General features: G+C 43.5%; 1 protein-coding gene across 1 annotated transcript in view; it reads left to right on the top strand.

Moving 5' to 3' along the window:
- Positions 1-22275, top strand: part of Clstn2 (calsyntenin 2) — a 646127-nt gene that overhangs the window by 607419 nt on the left and 16433 nt on the right. Inside the window, exons 10-12 of the mRNA XM_029555749.1 lie at positions 12326-12492; positions 17594-17742; positions 20412-20635. Coding sequence (XP_029411609.1) covers positions 12326-12492; positions 17594-17742; positions 20412-20635 — 540 coding nt within the window. The remainder of the gene's footprint in view (positions 1-12325; positions 12493-17593; positions 17743-20411; positions 20636-22275) is intronic.

The following is a 22275-nucleotide window of genomic DNA, read 5'->3' as shown; positions in this document are numbered from 1 at the left end:
GGACACTGGTAAGGACAGGGCCGGGAATGAAAGGTAGACCTGCTGAGTTCACCATGGCTTGAGTTTTACCCTAGATAAAGCTGAACTATTGGAGAGTTTTAAGTATAGAGATGATATCGGAGTAATGTCTATCAAAAATAGCTTTGCCATATGGAGACCAGACTGATTTGGAAGTGAGGGAGGTAAGGGGCATCTCAGAAATAGCAGAAAGTTGGATGAAGATGGAAGATAGTCATTGTGATTATTTACCAGGTTTTTCTTCATGTAATAGTCTTCCTATGTCTATTAAGTCTATTTACTTGTGAACATAGACTGGCCTTCTATTTTGTTCACCAGAATAGAATTTGGTAGGACTTTACCTATTATACCATCTAGCTCTGTTTAGTTTTATGGCTAGGTGTTTCAATTGGTCACCTATACACCTTCTTCTTAAACTACAAACTAGGAATACACCTTCAAAGTCTTTGGGTCCTGAAATTTAAATTCATTTTACCACTTAAATTTCAATTTACCACTTAGGAAGGCTGGAGAAATGGCTCAGTTGGAAAGAGCCTATCTTGCAAGCCAAAGGCTCTGAACCCATGTAACAAAAGCCAGGCACAGTGGTATATGAGCATAACCCCAGTGCTGGGGAAGTCCCTGGGGCTCACTAGCCAACAAGTCCATCCTACCTGGATGGTTCTAGACTAGTGAGAACTCTGTCTCAAAAAACAAGAAGGATAACCCCTGAAGAACAACATCTAAGTTTGTCTTCTGACTTCTCCATGCATGCACACATATGAACTTGTATACACATACACACACATAGATGACAGATAGAAGATAGATACATGATAGATAGATGGATAGATGATAGATAGATAGATAGATAGATAGATAGATAGATAGATAGATAGATAGATAGAAAGTGTTAGAAGCATTCCAGAAGTCTTGGTCCGCAGCAGTTCTGAAATATTCTTTGGCAGATGTGAAGGTGGAGAATATTCTGTGTGGCCCTTAAATCCATTCACTAGGAGATGTCTACGTGAAAGGCATCTGAAGAAGGTTCTATCATCCCATAAATGCCAGCTCTAATGTGATACAGGATTAAATCTATCTGAAAGCCATTTCTCAGACTTGTACATGTTGAATCTTGCTCTGGCTACTTTCCTGAGTGGAAGTATCTAATGTTGTTCCCTGGTGGAAAGAAACTCCAAAAGCTGATGTAGACTGGCACAAGCCATACGTCAGAGGATACTGACATAGTGCTTTAAACCTTCTGCAACTTAAAACACACACACACACACACACACACACACACACACATGCACACGCACAGAATCACTGCCTTCCTCTTGCTCATTTTCTGTTACTTACTTAAGTAATTCTCTAAGAAGCAATGAAAAAGAGATTATGCTTTGGAGTCAGAAAACTTTGAGCTTGAGTTAAATCCAGCATTGCCACTTGCTAGCTTTATCTACACAGGACACTAATTTCCATATGTCCTTCAGGATTTTTAATTTCTCTGATCTTCTATTTACTTTCATTTTACCTTTCTAGTTTTTGCCCTTCTAGTTTTCACATATAAGAGGAAATGTCTGTGTCTGTTGTATTTTTCTTATCATTATGATCACTAGTTCCATCCATTTTCCTACAGATGGCATATTTTAATTCTTCTTTAGCCTAAATAGCACTCCCTTCTCTCTCCTCTCTGAGAGAGAGAGAGAGAGAGAGAGAGATCATAGATCATATACCTTTTACATATTTTATCTGTTGATGGGCACCTAGGCTAATTCCATATCTTCATTATTGTAAATGGTACAACAATAAGCATGGGTGCAAGTTTGGGTAGGACTTCAGTTTCTTCAGATACGTGTCCTGGAGTAGCACAGCTGCATCTTGGTTTTCTTTTCCCTGAAGGCTAAAACCATTGAGCAACTTTCATACTGTTATGAGCCTTCTGTAGTTCTTCTTTTGAGCAGTATCTGTTCAGATCATTTGACAAGTTTTTGATGCAATGATCTGTTCTTTTGAGTTCTTCATATATTCTCGATATTAATCCTCCATCACATGCATAGGTAGCAAAGATTTTCCTTTGTATAGGTTGTTTACTCACTCTTTCTTTCCTTTGCTGTGCAGAAGCCTTTTAATTTGATATAATACCATTTGCCAATTCTCGCTTTTGTTTCCTGAGCTATTGGAGTCTTCTTCAGGAAATCGTTGCCTGTGCCAATGTCTTAAAGTACTTCTGTTATGTTTTCTTCTAGAAGCTTCAGAGTTTCAAGTCTTACAAAGGCCTTTGGTACATACTGAGTTGATTTGTGCACATAGTGAGCAATAGAGGATCTCAGTTGAACTTACTACACGAGGATGTCTAGTTTTCCCAGCACTATTTGTTGAACAGGCTATTTTTTCTCCAGTTCATTTTTTGGCATCTTTGTTGAGGATCAGACAGCCATAGATAAATGGATTTATTTCTGGGTCCTGGGTTCTGTTCCATTGGCCTATGTGCCTGTTTTTATGCCAATTCCGTGCTGTTTTGTTGCTGTGGCTCCGAAATATTTTGAAATCAGGTATTGAGATGATGCCAGTGTGGCTCTTTTTGCTTCTGAGTTTCTAATTTCTAGTCTATCATATTCAAGCAAAATCTACCCCTCAATGTTTCTCTAAGGATTAGGTGCTGGACACATTGCATGTGCTTGGCATGTTTCATGTGGGTGAATGTATAATGTTGACATATCTGATGGCCTTCCCACACTCTCTTTTCTGTTTCTTCTATCTACTATAGCTCAAGCAATCTCCAAGAACTCGGGCTGCTGTAGCACCTGTGGTCTCAGCTCTCCTATGTTTCCCTTCATGCCCTGACTTTCTTCACCTTCCCCAGGACTAGCCCCCCGACACAGCCCCTGCCTTCCTGGGTCCATGTATAAGTCAGAAAGGAGGTTGGAGAACAGCCTATCATAAATGTAGACTGGGAATGGCAACATATAGGCGAATTTTCTTTCAGATACTAATCTTTAAAATTCATCCATATGAATTCACTCATATGAATGAGTAAGAGCTCACAAAGAAGGTAAAGGAGGCGGCGGGGAAGCTCTGCACAGGCACACATTCTTCCAGGAGCTACAATTTTGTCTGGAATAGACACATCAAAAGATCTTCCAATGAAACTCAGTGCTGTGAAACTAATGGTCCGTGAAGCAGCCCTTATCTCTGTGTTTCTAAGCGCTCTGTTGTCTACTTACATACATAGCATAAAGCTCTGCATCCTCATGGGCTTGCAATCATGGGGCACTCTCCAGGTGCTTCTGAGGTTGGCTAGGAAACTCAATCACATTTGTGAAATTTCCCATTGGGATCAGACAAAGTAAATAGAAAATGATTTGACAGCTGCTGCATGTTGGGTTCTCCTGGGAGCTGGCTCCAGGCCTTTTCTGGGTCTGTGTTCTGCAGCCCCATTTAGTCTACTGTGTCCTGTTAGTGAATTCAAAAGCCAGTGCAATCAGTAGAACTTTGTTCTCATTGATATTTTCCCAGTAATTAAAAACATAGACTTCATCTGCACTTAGGAAATGTTGCCAGTGTAGTCTAGAGCATGCAGCATTACATAATTTCAGGGAAAATCTTTTCATCCATTGTTTGTATAGCTGATACAGGCCATCGTACCATGAATTCTATATCCAAGGAGGTGCCAACCTCTCAGGATAAAATTACACGCTTTTGTGGCTACCTCTATACAACGACCCTTGTTTCTCTCTGCATTAATCTGACTTCATTGGCAAAGTAATTGAGACTGGGTACTTGTTTAAATTTTTTCATTATTATTATTATTATTATTATTACTACTATTACTGTATATGTACGATGTGTATGTGAGAGAGTGGGGTGCACATGTACCATGGTGCAGGTGTAAAGGTCAGAGGATAACTTTTGGGAGTAGACTCTCTTTCAATCTTGTTGAAACATGATTTTTCTTGTTTCTGTTGTACTGAACAGTCCAGGTTAGCTGGCCCTTGAGCACCCACCTAATTCCCCTATCTCCACCTGCTCACCCTAGGAGTGCTGGGATCACAAATGCATACAGATGCATCCAGATTTTTTGCATGAGTTCCTGGACCAAACTTAGATCATTAGACTTGCACATCAAGCACTTTTACCCATTGAGCCATCTCATTGACCCTAGGTACTTTTTAAAAAAAAAAGTGGTTTGTTTTATTCATAGTTTAGAAAACTTAAATTCCAAAAGCATGGTACCAGCTCTGATGAGGGACACCTAACTGGCCGCATCACCTCATAATAGATAGCATCAGAATGGTAAGAGAATACAGAAACAGGAAAGACACATGGCAAAAGTTCAAGCCAGAGTACAGGAAGAGGCCAGTTTTGTGAGACCTACCAGTTCTTAAAAGTCCCACGACCTCTCCATATTGGCACCCTGGGGACCGAGCTTACAACCTATAAACCTGAGGGTGATAAATTCAAATTATAGCAGGTCACAACAGAGAAGATCATTTAAGACTAAGCTAATCCCTTTTCCTTAGATTTCTTTTAATTTATTGAATTTTTGTGTATTTCATACAGAACATCTCAATCAGTCTTAATCATCTTTATATCCCCTTCTCCACGGATACTCCTATATCCCCCTGCCCCAGAACTCATACATTTATGTCATTTGTGTTAAGGCTTATTGTGTCAAGTTAGTGTCCCCAGATGTAAACTCAAGCAGACAAAAACCCAGCATAGAACTGGCGTAATGGACAGCAGACCCCAATCTTCACTGAAGAAATAATTGGCAAATGAGTACTGCTGGGTGAAGAAGAGCCGATCTTCCTAAAGCAGGGGACCCTAGATAGACCTGGGCTGACTAGTAGATGAACTTGCACTGAGGAATGTCTGGGAACACTAACTTGACACAATAGGCCTTAACACAAATGACAAAATATATGAATTCCTTAGATTTCTTACTTATCCTACTTGTAAATACAAAAATTTGATTAAACTAAGTTCAACTCCAAACACTGAAAAATTATATAGTCACATCTGTTTGATTCTGGGATCTCTATATCCGGCCTAACTACCAGTTCCTGTGAGGTAACTGCACCAACTGATTCTGCCGGATATGTGTCTTACCAAGTCTTGAGGTTTCTAGAAGATGCCACAGGATGCAATAGTCCAGGGTACCTCTCCTGTGCTACAACCAGAGTGCCTCTGTTTTCCTTGTTGTGTGTTAGCTACATCTGAGCAGGGCTTCTATTAGTCAAATGGCTCCACGTGTGCAACATGTGAAGCAGCAGAGTTGTAGGGACCCACTCAAGATGCCACCCTGCTCCATGTCTGATCCCCATTTTCTTGATGCACTTCATCAGGGGACTGTCTGTCCATGCTCAGAACCCTGGCCTTTCTAGAGTACCCAGCTGTGCTTATTCCTAAAGATGCCACTGTTCTTGGGTAAGGAAGGCTTCCATCCTGGATCTCATCCTTCTTAGCCCTATCCCTACTTAACAGGCAGCAGGAGATGGAGGGGAGCTTTCTAAACATTGGAGACTGGGGAGGGAGAGTTACAGCACACTCATTATAGCTTTGAAGTAGAGAGAAGACAAATCAAAGAATGAATCCAAAAGGATCAAAAGGTAGAATAGCTGGGTTGTAATCCTTACACACAGGGCAACTGGAACCACATGACACTTACTGTACATTTTCAGGCCATTTCTCTCCAGACACTGGCATCAGTGCAGACACTTAGTAGTACATGTCTTCAATTAATGAGCTTGGTCTAATTTAGTACAAATTTCCCTTAATAAAGTCTGTGTTCAAATTATTCTGCATCCCTCGGGTTTCTGCTGCTGAAAGAAGAAAGCACGCACTGGCATAGTCTGCCTTCCACTCAGACAGCATTCCCTGAGGAAATTTTCATGAAATCCATTCCCATAGGATGCCCCTTCCACAAGGAGACCAAGGTCAAGTTTAGAAAACAGCATAAAACACCCCAACCCTAGCTCCTATGTTTGAAATGTTGGCATGCACTAGGTACTGTGCTGAGCACCCTAGCTGGGCTGGCCTTTAGACATCACAACAACCTGAGACATAGGCATAATCTGAACCCCTTTTATACGCAATGAAGCCAGGACCTAGAGAAAATAAGTACCTTGCCACGGGTCATACAGCCTTTGGATCTGAATGTGTACATGTGCCATCAGAACAAGACCATCTCAGCCAAAGAGGACCAGAAGATTCTGGGATCTGAAGGAAAATCATTTGTCAAACATCCTTTACATACCCCCACAGTTTAGACAAAGTCTTGCTGAGGCCTAATGATAACTTCAGACCCACCAGGTATCAGGGTTCAGTGTGGGAGCCTGGACTTGGGGTGCACAGAGGGAAACTCTAGGTCCTCACTGCCATTGCTTATCTGCTCTGCATCTTTGAAGACAGTCCTGCCTCCTGGGCTCTCAATTTCTTCATCTGAGAATAAAGTCAATAGCTGGATGGTTTAGGAGAGACCTCTAACTCCATGAATTTAAGTCCCCAACTCAAGGGATCTGATGTTTGGGGTCATCCTTAAGTCCTATGCTTTGTTCTCTATAATGTCATATAAATGTTTGCTGTGAAAACGAAAAATGTAATTAAAAAAAAACAAAAGTTGAGAAAAAAGCCTGATGAGACTGTGAGACTGTGTCATGGCCAGTCATGATGACCGATCATTTTTCTCTGCAAGTCACCTGCAGCTTCTAGCTACATGAACTTCCTTTGAGATTACATGCACAGAGTTTTAAAGCTGCAGCTTATCGGGGTCTATTACACACTTCACTTCGTCTTTGCATTCCATGGGTATCTCCATCACCAAAATGGGGAAATAAGAGAAAGCAAGGCTTCAGACAGTCTGGTCATTTGCATTGCTTAAAATTGATAGTCAACCATCCGTGAAATTGTGTTCACTGAGGGGGATCCCCATCCACCAGCCTTGTACAGAGGAGTATTCAACTCAAGCAAGGGGAAGCACAGGCTCCCTTCCCCATGTATTTCCTAGACTAAATATCAGAGGGAAAGAAAGCAGCAAAGATCAGTAGCTTCCTGAATACAGTCTGTACAAGGCAGAGACTTAGTGCATTCACACTACTGAGGTCTTTTGCCTTCAATTTCTCTTAGAGTTGCATTTATTGTGAGTAGTCCCACCTCTTAGATGAAGGAAAGTTGGGGCAATCAATATATATGTTCTGGCCCAGCATAGGACAGGCTGCATTAAATCACGTATACCGAATACAGTTGTCCTTCAGTATCTGTGAGTGCTTGGTCTGTAGATCCCCCATGGGCACTAAAATTCAGAGATACTCACGTCTCTTATATGAAGTGGTTCAGCATTTGAATAAAAGTTGCAAATACCCTCCCAAATACTTCAAATTATCTATAGATTATTTATAAGACCTAATATGGCATAAATTCTATATAATGGTTCTCATGGAATGTTGTATAGGAAATGCTGACAAGAAAATTGTATGTGTTTAGTATTATTTAAATATTTTCAACCTGTGGTTGGTTGAGTGAGTGGAGGTGAAATCACAGATACTGGAGACCAACTGTTGGTTTTCAGAATCACTGTGTTTCCCAGCACTCTTGTCATACTAGCACTCTTCATGTCCACAGAAGCCAGGATAACTGAGTATTCTACCAGTCTATCCTATCCCCATCCAAGGACTTCATTGAACCTCCCTAGTCACATCTGATTAGGTGATGTGCGTGGTGAAGGTTGGGTCAAGTTTTAATCTCAGCTTCACTCATTTCTGGGTGCGAGGCCTTGGATAAGTTATCAAACCCCAAAAAGCACATTTGTAAAAGTTGTCACTACAGCAGGTGGCTTTTTCCCACACTTATCTTTGTTTCATTTCAGGCCTCATTCCATGTGAGTAAGAGAGATTTAACCCTCTTAGGTTTGGCATCTGGGTGATGGCCGATTGACGGGAGGTTATAGAATGCTAGGGCATTGCGGGCCCAGTCACCTTTCCATGCGCTTATCCACTGAAACGGTACTACTCACTTACCTCTCTTGATCCTCAGCTGCTAATGGTCCTTCGGGAAGGACAGCTGTCTCTGTGTTTTCTTGCCCTACTCAGAGCCACATGAATACTTGTATGGTTGCTCATGTACTCTGTGTGCTGTGGACTGCCTATCCACTGCTGTGTCAGTATTATACACCTGCCAGGGCTCAGCCCAGGAAGCAGCTCCAGAGCTCCAGGCTCTTCAGTTCTGCAACTCTGATGTCTTATCGCCCACCCCCAGGTCCTCAGCCCACCACACTGGGAAAAGCCAGATTGCTTCCTCTGTTCCTCCCCAGATATAGATCCACTACTAGGTCTTTCCTGCCCCCTTAAGGGTTTATACTTCTGAAGCCCACACTGGGTACTCAGCTTTGACCTCTTCTCTGACCCTCCTGTGGTAAGGCTAGAGGTGTGTATAAATGAAAGTGAGATGGAAGAAATACCAAATAGAAATATGCAGAACAGAGCCTAAGATCTCCAAGACACTACCCTACCCTTTAAAGATTAAATGAAATGGCATACGAAGAACCCACCTCATCCCAAGGACCTGATCGATGGTGGCTAGCTTCCCCTCTAACCTATTAGACACATTGTCTGTACCACTGTTTGGAAATTTATCATGTGCTGCCTTAGAGTACCTAAGATTATCTTAGAATACCAAATTCTTATTCTTTTGTTTTACTTTATTCTCTCTCCTCAATATAATCTCCGGGAGAACCTGTTCCACAGGTTGTAATTAAATGAACCTAATATAAGACTAGACACACAGAAAATGTCTCTAAAATGCTGATCTAGTTTCAGAAATCCAACATCATATTTGCAAACAAAGAAGCTTTGAGATTTTTGTTTTCTTAAAATGATTCATGCCCATGTTTTTTTCTTAAATTTTAACAGAGAAGCTGCGTGGTCCATGTAGACATCTTTGATATTAAAAAGAGATTTTTCAATGTATCTATTATTTTTTAATATCCTGCATCACATCTACCACTGGGTGAAAATGTACTTCAAATTTTATGCTGGCTTCCCATTGCAAAATGCTAACTAAATCGATTTCCTGCAGCATTGTGACTAATAAACAAAGTGCATCACAGATCTGAGATTCTTGAGTTGAAAATACAGGACATGATACTTTAGGACACAAGGCATCACAGAGTTTGGCCTTTGAGATGGACCTGGTGAGTGAGAAACCAAGGAGGGCTGGATGATGGATGGATGTCTCAGATTGTAAGGACATGAATTTTATAGCTTTAAGCCTAAATTCTATCATTTACAACTTCATAATGAGTGCCTGTCTCCTAGGGGTTTATGAATACTCAATGAGATGGCATATCTTGAGACATTACTTGGTGTTGGGTACAGAGTTCATGCCTAGTAATTGATACTTGTTGCCTTTGTTGCTCAGAGGTAGGCTTGAGAGAGGAAAGAGATGGCCACCTGGACACTTTGGAAACAGCAGCCCCATCATCCACACTCAGGTCCATACCCTCCTTTCTGTAGGCCAAAATAGATGTTCATTAGTAGGATTATGAGTCAGGCATATTGTTGTTGTGACAAATACTTGGGAAAAAATTCATACATGGAGAAGAATTTATCTTGGCCATGGTATCAGAGCTTTCAGCCTCTGGTCAGCCAGCTTCATTGTTTCTGGGTCATGGTGAGGCAGCAGAGCATCCTGGCGAAAGGCATGCAGGAGCTGTCTTGTTCAGGGATAGCCAGCACACGGATAAGAGTAATCCACATTCCACAGTTCTATCACCTCCCTACAGTTTTGAATCCATCAATGGATTAAGCCAAAGATTAGGTCAGAGTCCTCATGACCCAATCACTTTCCAAAACCTCTGAGCACCTCACATTGGAGATCCACCCTTCCCTATTTGAGCCTCTTGGTGGGGACACTTGGCATCCAAGCCATAACACTAGGGGAGGAGCAAGATGTGGAAGAGCACTTTATCCATAGGGAAGGGCCTAAATCACAAAGCTCAAATTGGCTTCCCTATAACCATGGCCATCTGAAGCAACTCCTCAAAGCCACATGTATTTAGAATCCCCTGTGAGCCAAGCATTTAACAGATTTGTTTTATTTCCAAAGTAAAGAATGCTTAGGTGGCAAGAAAACACCACTATGAAATGAAATGGTTTAACACATAAGATAAATGATTCCTGCAGCAGAGAACGTCCCAAACAAAGAATGGGGATGGCCACTGGAGCACTGGAGTTCGACTTGGTCCTATGTGACTCCCCTGGCTCCGCCTTCTACTCTGGGTCACCCTATCACTCCCAGTCTAATGACAAGATGACTTCAGTAGCCTGTGGGCTCCCATCTTGACTTAACAATCTTCATGGAAAGACAGCAAGAGTGTATTGAAAACTTTCTGGAAAGAAAAATGGAAGCTTTTATACGTAACTTCCATCATCTTTCATGATGCTGGCCTAAATCTGGTCCTGTGTTATGGTTTATTGAATGCCATGTACTGATTGGCTTCATTTTGGTACTGGACCCCAGACTCACCCCTGAATCCATCTCTGGAAGAATGTGGATGGTGTAAGCAAATTTGCTTGAATGGGGCTGTCACTAGAGATTGTGGCCATGGCCAAAGCCTCAGGGCTGCCTTAGAAAGAGGGAAAGAGACACAGACAAACTCAGTACTGCTGGCATTCAGCTCACTATCTCTTCAATTCAGCAATCAATTATAAGTGTCTGCTGTGTGCCAGGCAGAGTGCGGAATGCCAGGAGGCCAAGTGTTCTTGAGAAGAATAAATGAGCCAACTTATGCGCAGTGTCTGGTGCAGCCCTCAGCCCCTAATACTTACTCAGTATTGTCTTCATTAAAATGAATAATGCATGAGTGATCCTTGCTATCCAGGAGAGAGACTTAAACTAATAAATTATAGCAATGTGCAAAGAGCAGGCCTGTGGGTGGCATCAAGGAGAGAGATCACATAAGGATCTGGAGAAACGCACAGCTCACTGGTTCTTAACCTTGACTTCGCATTTGCTTTACCTGAGAAGGGTTTAAAACTCCCCAAACCAATTAAATCAAATCCCTCGGGGAGTAGACCAACTACCAGGTATGGGTTTATCTTTTTAAAGATTCCCAGCTGATTAAAATGTATAGCCAAGGTTGTGAATAACAATTTTAGGCTACTGAGGACAACACATATGCATGTAAACTGTTCACCAGCAATGACAGGTGCGGGGGGTGGGCGGGGGCTACAATAAAACCAACCGTGTCCAAGGCCCTAAACTTGGAGCACAGTGGGTTTGAGGCAGGGAAAGAGAATCAGAAGCAGAGGCACAGGAATAGGGATAGAGTCTAAGACACCATGAAATTGTGAGATTTGCCTAATGTGAACACCAGGGAGGACTAGGTGGGGGGAGAGCATGTGTGAAGAAGAACAAAACAAGTATGATCCAAAATATGTGTGCAAGCCTAGGTCAGGCTAGATCTAACCAAGAGAAAGAACCAGCAAGTCAGCAGGAGTAATTGAACAGGAAGAGCCTCGGAAACTTCAGTAGGAAATCATAAAGAAATGGATTAACAGGGAATTACTGAGACGTACTGAACACAAAAGAACATGGAAATCATGGACATAAGGAACATCCACTACCCATAAGGCTTTGTTGGCACAGCCTAGATCACCAAATAGCAGGGAGAGTACCATGGTGCTACTTGTTGGAAACATATCCTCTGGGGAGCTAGGAAAGCCATTCACTGGCATGTCTCCCTGGAGCACTCCTCAGGCATCATGGAGCACAGAAGCGTTGTGTGTGAGGAGCTGAGCTGAAACAGCCTACTAGAACCGGGAGACAGAACCCAGAAGTGTGCCCTGTGAGCTGCGGAGGCTCAAATAGCTTTCAAAACCCTTCCCATGAACCTGTGAGACTGGCATTCAGTCCAGATCCATCTACGCTCCACGTTCTGCTTACTCTCTGGACATAAAGTCAACCAAGGTCCAGGCTAGGTCTGTCTGTGTGGTCTGTCCTGAGATGTAGGGGTTGTACTTAGCCAAGACACAGGAAAGGGTGTCTCCATAAAGTGGGCTGAAAGTGGACCTCAAAGGTGGCTGACCTGCAGACCAGGGACAAGATGGGAGGAACTGGCTCCTGATGAAACTGCAACATGAACTTGAATGAGGATGGTAGTAGACTAGAGCTCCCAAGGTGTTCAGTGTGTGTACACACAAACACTCATTAGCTTGTTTTTATACCTCAGACTTAATAGACACATTGTCAGTGTGACCTCGGCTCCATGGGCGACTAGCACCTCAGGTGGTGGCTCTTATCCAGTCTACAGTGTTCCTTTTTCTTACAGGAGGAGAAGTTGCCAAACCACGGTTTGCACAATTCTTCCACGGCAGCCTGGCCAGTCTCACCATCCGTCCTGGAAAAATGGAAAGTCAGAAAGTGATTTCCTGTCTGCAGGCCTGCAAAGAAGGTCTGGATATTAATTCCTTGGAAAGCCTCGGGCAAGGAGTAAAGGTAAGGATGACACTGGTCTACACCTGGTAAGACCCTGATTTATGAGTCTGAGGCTTCCCAGCATCCGAGCACGCCAAGAAATAGTCGTTTCTGATAAAGCTGCACCGAAGTGCTGCCACAGGGGCCAGTTAGTGACTGTGACTTTCAGAATGGGCTTCTGTTGTCGACTCCTGAAACTCCTAGATCAAGTCCTTGTGAGTACACAGTCTACCCACTCCAAGTCTGCCTGGGGGAAGCTGTTAAACTTCTTATCTGTAGGTTGGTTTGTTGCTCTGCTGTTCATTTGCCTGAAGGCACTAAAGCAGCATGCAAGAATACATTTCAAAAACATAAAAATAAACAAAAATGCAGGACTCCAACGTACAAATGAGAAAGAAAGGGAAGCCAGGAGTGAGGAGGAGTTAGAAAGCAGATATGGGAACTACGGGGTCTTACGTTGTTCAGGTGAAGCCAGTTCCCCCTCCAAGCAATCTCTGGAAGTCAGGAGGAATGTGAAGAGATTTATGATTTTTTTATTGTCTGAGTGAAACAAAAATATTCAAGTAATCCAGGAGAATCAGAGCTGTGTTCTGAAGAAAGCATCTTACAGGGAGGCAGGGCAGGTGGGGCTAGTATCCCCACAGCAAGCTTCTCTGACAGAAAGGGTTACTTTCTGGCCACACCTAATACAAGAAGCTCCTACAAGTCCTGGGCTCCTAGGTGCTGAGTAAAGATGAGGGTCAGCTTCATCACAGGCCATGCTGAATGATTACAGACCCTCAGGTCTTTTCTGAAAGTCAGGACAGCCTACCCTCTGTCTCCTGGCAATTTCTACAGAGTAGTCACAGCCTGTGGGAAGAAAAGGTGCTAAGATAGTGGCACACAAATGAAGGGGTCCAGGGGGAGGTTTCTTCGCATCCCACCTGTTCATACTCAAGTCACTGCAAATGATCCTTCTCCATCCCTAAGGCATGGCTTGTGAGAACTCGAGGTCTGTGAGAGAAGTTAATAAGACACACAATTTGCAGAGCACCCACTGGGGCCTAGTTTATGTTCATTATCTATACTCCTCAAAACAAATTAAATATTATGACCTCATTTCCAAAGCAAGGGCTCAGGGACCTGTCCAAAATAAATCCACACTCTTTTCTCCACACCAGCAACTCTGATTAAAAGGTATTCTTGACCATTATTAAAGCTAACTTCCTTCCCTCCCTGCATTTCTCCCTCATGTCACTTCTGAATGATGACTATTATTTTACTTGCCAGTGAATGGCCTCCTTATGTTTCTCTGACTGATAGAAAGAAGCAAAGCTTGCTCTTGATGAAGGAACTCCCTCTCCACATAGGGCCTAGCACCGGCTCCTTCCCCACTCGTAATCCTGTGGATTGTGTGTATTTGGGGACATCTTTCCAGTGTATCTCAGTCTTTACTGGATTGTGGTGGCTCTGGCCTTGCACCTATGCAAGCTACTGGGAAACTACCACATTTTTGAAGCATATCCTGTTCTGATTTTCACTGTATAATCTCTACCATCATCATCTTCATAGTGTGGGAGAGCAGGAATGAGCAATTATTTATTATCTACAACCTTGGCCACCTGGGGCAGTATATATTAACCTCTGGATCCCCAATCCCTATGTATAAAATGGGTTTGATATTATATACATTGTAGCAGCTTATGAATTTAGTACATATTGATATTCATCCCTCCAGCTAAACCCAATGGGCTCTCAACAAATCACAGGTCCTTTTGTGGCCTAGGAGACCTTTTTATTTTGTTAATTTGATATTAGACATATCTATCTATCTATCTATCATCTATCTATCTATCTATCTATCTATCTATCTATCTATCTATCTATCATCTATCTATCATCTATACTGACTACTGACTATCATCTATCTATCTATCTATCATCTATTATCTATCATCTATCTATCTATCTATAATCTATCTATCTATCATCTATCTATCTATCTATCATCTATCTATCTGTCTCTCTATCTATCTATCATCTATCATCATCTATCATCTGTCATCTATCTATCTATCTATCTATCTATCTATCTATCTATCATCTATCTATCTATCTATCTATTATCTATCTATCATCATCTATCATCTGTCATCTATCTATCTATCATCTATCTATCTATAATCTGTCTATCTACATATTTGGCTGGGGGTACATGTGCTACTGTGTACACGTGAAGGTCAGAAGACAACTTTCAAGAGTCTGCTCTTTCCTTCCACCTTGTGAGTCTTGGGAATGGAAATGAGGTTATCAGGCTTAGTGGCAAGCATCCTTACCTACTGATTGATCTCACCGGCCCAGGAGACTCATAAGTGGCAAGTTTTCAAGTGGTGCAAGTCAAAAAGGCTGGCAGATGACAGCTGTCCAGAGAATGGAAAGGCAGCTAGAGAGCCATGGCCAGCCCGTTGCTTAGGAACAGGGAAAGGGCACCCAGGTTTGGGGCAGGGACTTCACTGCTAATCTCGCCTGCAGGAGAACTAAGGAAACCAGCTGAGTCTCTAGGAGAGGTGACCATTCTGCAAGGCTAGTGTGTTCTTGGCTCACTATAGCCATAGCACAGATTTCCAAGGAACTGTGAATACCCTTACTCCTGTGGTGATGCCAAACCAACATGTGTCCTGCATAACCACAGGCTCATTACCAGAGCATGGAATACCGTACCTAAGAAAATACAAGAACCTACTCTGGAGATGTTTATTGATCCCTCAAGAACTGTGTTGATGGCTGGGCCAGGACCCATCTTCATTCCCTGTGATTAGAAGGATATACTGGGGACCAGAGTTGAGGTGTTAACTGGAAACCCAGCACATCCATTAGGCTTTGCTTTTTCCAGGAGGCTTCAGGGGATAGGCATGCTCTGCTCACTGACCTGAACTGTTACCAGGCTAACCCTCTGGAAGAGCCTGTGATCTCCCTGCTTAACCCTCAGTGAGAGGCCCAGAGCTCAACCTGCTCTGAAGGGCTCACCATCTATCTCATTCTACTGATACCCTAGACCCCATGGCAAAGCTGAGGGAAACTCAGTAAGCTCTAACCTTGAGATACTCACAGACTTTGGAGGATACAGATGTTTTTATTTGTCTAGATAGATAACAACAGCACCACAGGACTCCCCTACAGAAGTAATGGTGTCAGAAGCAGAAGGAGGTAAGAGTCAGAAACTCGTCATGACCAAAGTAGCATCTTTAGGAGTTTGGTCTTAAATCTTCTCAACTCCAAAATATGTGGTTTGCAATGTCTCAGAGATAATTGTGACCCACCAGTGTGTGGTGGCCCCGGATAGAGTCACACCAGCCCAGAAGCTGAATATGACTCACATGTCCGGGACACATGCTCATGGACAGAGGTCTTGGTTCAGAGAGCCCCCACCCAGGGCTTTGAGGGACAGGAAGGAGTTAGACCACAGGGAAGGAAAGGCCAGAAGGCAAAGCAACTCCACCACAAAGACTCAGCACAGATGGATTTACTAGAGTATTAGCGATTATAATCCATGCTTTCATATGTTAAACACTTTGTAAATGCTAGGAACTATGTAGGTTGAACTATCCTAATCTAAAAATATAAAAATAATCCAAAATTTAAAACTTCTCAAGTACTGATATGTTTGTGCATGTGGAAAATTTCACAGCTAATCTCATGTCACAGGTTTAAGGCAAAATACAGACATGTTAAAAATTATTGCACAAACTGTTGGTGCACACCATTAATTCCATCATGAAGGCGGCAGAAGTAGGTGGAACTCTGTGAGACTGAGATCAGGTCAGTCTGATCTACATGGAGAGTTCAAGAAGAACAAAAACAAAAGGGGTATTCTCTTCCACTACAGTGGAGCTCCAGTGTAGAAGCTACAGTCGTACCTTACTTTCCTTTGTGTGCATTGGCCAGGTGTGGTCACATGGTCCTGGAACACATAGCACAGGGGAGGTAGGAAGTGTCACCTCTGTGGTGCCAAGGAAGGGAAGGAAAGCAGGGTTTGGTACTCTGATAATGAGCTCTGCTGTAAAGCCATGTGATTAGAAGGAGGTCCTTTGAGGACTGAAAGATGGTGCTCCGTGGAAGCTGGAGGACCATTCACGTATCCATCTGACAGGGGGTTTCAGATCACTAGGGCTGGGTTCTGGGATCAAGGGATCAGTCAGGTTCCTATGCTCAGTAAGAAAAGCCCTCATCATTGTGCCACATAATCATACTGCTTGCTGTTTTGTATGTACCACGGAGGGAAATCACACAAGCCCAGGAGGAACTACATAAGGAAAGTTGGGTGCCTCAAGGAGTAGGCAGCAATGAAACACTCACATGATACTTAAAGAGAACAAAGAGAGGCCATCATTGGGCTAGGGCCGCCATGCAAGGGACTCAAGCAGTTCCATGTCACCAACAGTAGCTCATCCATCTCCCAATACAGAAAAGGGAACCCTAGGAAGACATTCGAGACAGATCAGGGCAAAATAAATATAGAAAGGTTTCTTTTTTCCCTAAACCTATGAAAAAATTACTCAGTCCCCCTTATGATAAGAGAAATATGAATTAAAAATACCCTAGCATGTCATAATTCCCAAAGACTAACAGAATACTCTGTGGCTGGGGTTAGGGAAGAGGCACTCGCACCCCACTAGAAGGAGTATGTGCTGACAGTCCTGGTGATCAGGAATTTACTAGCACCCACCCAAGTTCAAAGTGCATTTCCCTTGTAGGGATTTGTTCTCCAGATATATTTGTGCCTCATAAGTGTTATGTGTATGAGGATATCTATCATGGCATTGTCAACAAAAGACAACTTTAAGTGTTAAAAAAAATAAAAAAACTCTTTCCAGGAGCATTGTGACTGGGAGTTCAGAATTCCATCAGTGGTACAGGCTGCTATTACCAGGAGTTTCTACTCCTTGGTGAAAACTCCCAGGGAGGGTCCCAAAGTTCAGGAGAATGTAACACAGATTGCTAGAGCAGTGATAACTATCATGTGTATACACAACTGATGTACTCACAGATGTTCTGAAGGTGACTTTGTGGAGCTGGAGCATTTCCAGGAGACCATTTCTAATACTGGCCTTTCTTTCCTGTAATGCCCACTTCTATTTTCCAGTATCACTTCAACCCCTCACAGTCTGTCCTGGTGATGGAAGGTGATGACATTGGGAACATCAACAAAGCCCTACGGAAGGTCTCCTACATCAACTCCAGGCAGTTCCCGACAGCGGGTGTCCGGCGTCTCAGACTATCCTCCAAAGTCCAGTGAGTGAGCTCCGATCAGCCTAGGGCCCAGCTGAGGCCACAGCGATGGTCCTTTAGAAACGTTCCTTTCCAAATAGAGCTTGCCTGACCCCCTTGTCTTCTGCTAACCCTGGGAAGCTGTTACGATGATTTGTGTTGTTTTTTCTTTTTATAAAAATTAATTTTTGTGATTCTATGCAATATACTTTGATGGTATTTAGATCCCCTCCTCTAGCCACACCTCCCGCACTCTGCACACACACCCAATTTAATGTACGCTTCTTGTATATATATAATATGGCCTATAGATTCTGATTTATGTTCCTAGTTGTCCTTCAGTGTGGGTTCATCCACTGGTCCCTCCAAGAGTCCCATCCCTGTAAGACACTGTCTTTCCCCCTCCTAGCAGCCATCAGTTGCCAAAAGTTCCTTAGGTTGGGTTAAGGTTTATTACCCATTTCCCCATGTCTATGCCATGTCTTGTTTGGGCTTGCATAGGACTTGTGCATGCCATCACCATTGCTGTGCTTCATGTGAGTAGCTGACCAGCTGTCTGGAAGGCTCTGTTTCCTTGTGGTTCTGGATCTTACAATCTTTCTGCCTCCTCTTCCACAATGATCCTTGAGAGGCAGAGGTTTGAACTAGGTGTCCTATTCAGGGTTAAGCACCCTGTGGTCTCTTGTTCTTTGCACATTCACCAGTTGTGGGTTTCTGTGTTAATCACCATCTGCTGCATAAGGGAACTTTTCTGGTGAGAGCTGACAGTTGCATTCATCCTTTATGTAGAGGTTGCATTGAAGATGTATCTTTTAGGGTTAAGCATCTCACAGACATGTATTCTCTGCATTTGACCGGTTCTAGAGGGAAATGTTATGTTGTATTGAAATTCAAATCCACCTTGTTCTATTTTATTCTGTATCTAATCTGATGTCTGGAAAGTTCTGGTTTCTATAAATTCTCTAAAAACTTGGCTTTTAATGTTCTGATTTAAGGCCACACCACTTGGTACATGGTAGGTGCTTAACAAATGTTTATTAAATTCAATTAAATTAGCCAACCTTGCTTTGTAGAATTCCTAAATTCTGTAGGCAAGTCAGGGAAAGAGGGCATCATTCTTGTCCCCAGGGATTGGAGTTAAATTAATAGAATGAAATTATTGCCAAAATTTTGAATAGCTCACTTATAGACCTGACAAATCCTTTTCCAGACAGTTGCCTGAGATGTCCGCTAGGAAAGGAGACTCCAGAGAGAGTCCCAGAGGGTTGAAGTGAGGTCACCGCAACTCAAATAGAAGAACTCAGAAGAAAGGAATGGGGAGAATGGGTCTGCTGATTACTCCATTTCTGGAACCTGGAAGAGATGCTCTCAGGAGCAGTAACACTCAATAGAGTAACAAAAAGTGTTTCTACCCCCAGAGGTCTGAGGTTAAGGTGTAGGCACCTGTGAGTCAGCTCCACATTGGAGCAAGAAAGAGAGAGACTGGCCAGGGGCTTCATCAGCACTGAACTCTGCCTTCTATAAACTGCAAGCAGGTGGTGCACATTCGGACGGTCAGGAGAGAGGTGGCAAGGAGGCTGGGATGGGGACCTGCCACCACTCCCATATTGAACTCTGCCTTCTATAAACTGCAAGCAGGTGGTGCACATTCGGACGGTCATGAGAGAGGCGACAAGGAGGCTGGGATGGGGACCTGCCACCACTCCCATAGCTCAGCATCTCACTTACCCCACAGAAGAGATGGAAAGGCTCCACAAAAGATCTACACAAATTGCCCTTCCCTCTTCCTTCAGGGACTTTCCCAACTATACAAGATAATGGCTGCCTCCTCAAGGACCCAGCCAGCATTCCTAGAGTACCCATCTGGCCCAAGGCTCACCAGGTTTGCCCAAGTCTTAGGCCTCAATGACAATGGAGCGTATCAATGATTTGCATGCCCCAGTGAGGTCCAAAGAGAAAGCTCAGACTTGATTGAACTCAAGCCATGCATGATTCAGGCTCTGGACAGCAGCTTTCCTCGAGTCTTCTATATTTGATCCTTATTCTGTACTTGATCCTTACTAATGCAGCGTAATCTTTGCTCTCCCCATTGTACAGATAAGAAGCTGAGGTTCAGAGCAGTGGAATACCCAACCAGGAGTGCCAAGTTGGGCATGGATCCCTGTCTATTGCACTGCCCAGATTCACCTCTTGTCACATCATTACTGCCTCCCATACACTCATGTGACAGTGCACCAGGAGAAAGTAGTGTAACCACTGCAGTCCTCTTCTCCCCACCCCTAAAACAGGCACACGCCTGTGATATCCCTATAGAGATACAACATAAACACTGTGCAGGAGAGTTTAGCCCTGGGGTCTCGTTTAGTAAGATGGCTACAACCAACCAGTTAGACAACAATTTGCTTACCAAATACTAGTGCACATAAGCAAGCAGTTGCTATCTAATTAATGTTGTCATTGATTGTTAAAGGATAATGAAAGCTTTAACAGTTACTTGTTGCTTGCATAGAAAATTCTCATTCCTCCCAGAAGCCATGGTAATGTGACTTTAAATGTGACAGTCTGTTGATATCCTCGGAGACTCTTAACAGTCAGGATGCCTTGACAAGGGCTAGAGGTGGCAGCCCATGGCTCTGGGATGGGTGTTTTAAATCATCAGCTGAACAGAACTGTGACTGCATCTGTCTTCCTAGGTGCTTTGGGGAAGATGTGTGCATCAGCATCCCAGATGTGGATGCCTATGTGATGGTCCTGCAGGCCATTGAGCCCCAGATCACCCTCCAGGGTACAGAACGCTTCTGGAGACCTGCTAGTCAGTTTGAAAGTGCCAGAGGGGTGACTCTCTTCCCGGACATCAAAATCGTGAGCACCTTTGCCAAAGCTGAGGCTTCTGGGGACAGGAGAACCACAGGCACAGGTGAATGTGGGACATGGGGAAGGTGGGCGTTAACTTTATGCAAGTAACTAAAATGGTACTCCAGCACAACAGTACTGTTCATCATGGCAGTAGGGTAATCTATAAAGATCAGACAAAACTGGAAACATTCCAGTAATCAGCAGGAGGGGCATGGATGGCTTAGCAAAGCATGGCACACCCACCATGTAGGTGACAGCAGGCTAGAGGGAAGACATTTGTGCTAGGTGGTAAGTGTACAGAAGCAGGATGTAAACTTATGTAGTACCCACATAGCATGATCTCAGCCATGTTGGAAGGAAGACACCCAAAAGGAAAGATGCCTAATGCCAACAGCAGTGTCCGCTTTTTGTAACTGCAATAGTGGTCATGTATTATTCTTATCATTAGAAGAAAAGCAAAAGGTATTGAAAGAATAGAATCCAGCTTGACATTAACATACACAACAGAAAGCAGGGTCACACTCAGCAATATGACTCTGAGCGCTCAGGAAATGCTCAGGTTGTTATCCCACCAGTTTCATTATTAGAAGGGTTGCTCAGGAAAAGGGGAGTTCTAAGCCAGAGAGAAACACCCAGCTACAGTGAAAGCAGTCACATCTGCTGGGGGAAGAGACAGGGAACAAGGCAAGAGGGAGGAAAGAAGGGAGAAAGGGAGGAGGGAGAAAGGGAGGAGGGAGAAAGGGAGGGAACCTTCCTTTTGCAACTCAGAGGGGCTCAGCTTCACAGAGAAATGCTCATTTGAGAGTTGTCCTCTGATGCCTCTTCCAAGAACACATCTCACCTCTCCCTAATGATGCGTTGGCACCAGTGGGCCTGAGTCCCTAAAGAGCTTCTTCTGTAATGATCCTAATTACCTACTGCCTTAAACCACTGGTTCCCAGTGATTAGGTGCTCTGGGGCCGTCCCTCCTGACTGCCTAAAAATAGTTGGTGTTTCATACCTGGTCAGGCAGGGTGATTTCTGCATTACATGCCAAGGTACATTAAGTCACGTGATCTTTCTTTTTTCGTTATCCTCATTTCTGGCTAAAATCGGACTGGAAAAGGAAGGCCGGCTGACGTCAGTGGCCACAGCCCACAAGCACCAAGCTTTGCTGTATCTGACACTTGCATATAGGTGATGTAGGGAAAAGCAGCTAACTGGAGTCACATTTCACCTTCTATTTATGAGAGGTGCGTACAGAGCACAGAGCCCAGTGCCCAGAGCTATTATTAGTACTTTCAATTTCTACATTTATAGCTGGGATCGTCATTTTATGAGTGTCTTAAACAAGCAGGCTAACTGCATTTGCCACCAGGCCACAGTGACTTAACTCCAGGGTCATCTTCTGCCCCCCACTGACACATGCACACATACACTCACACTTACCCATATTTATGCAGAAGCACACATACACACACTCAATACACACACACTTGTTCTCACAGCTGTGTGGTGTGCTAGTTTATTTTTTGTGACCCTCTCCCTCCCACCTCCAAAAATATTTGTTTGTTTGCAAATATCTCTTCATTCAACAGTACCTGCAGAAGGTTCTGCCAACTACCACCCTCACCGCCAGGCTAGGTTTGTCTACACCACCTGCTGGTGCTTCCCTCCAGATCATAATAGTTTTAAGCCCTTGGTGGTGGTTATGTATCCATT

The sequence above is a fragment of the Nannospalax galili genome, unplaced genomic scaffold, assembly GCF_000622305.1.
Source record: "Nannospalax galili isolate Female #2095 unplaced genomic scaffold, S.galili_v1.0 scaffold2886, whole genome shotgun sequence".
Lineage (NCBI taxonomy): Eukaryota > Metazoa > Chordata > Mammalia > Rodentia > Spalacidae > Nannospalax > Nannospalax galili.
Note: the sequence above shows the minus strand (reverse complement) of the source record. Positions and strands in the feature narration are given on the sequence as shown.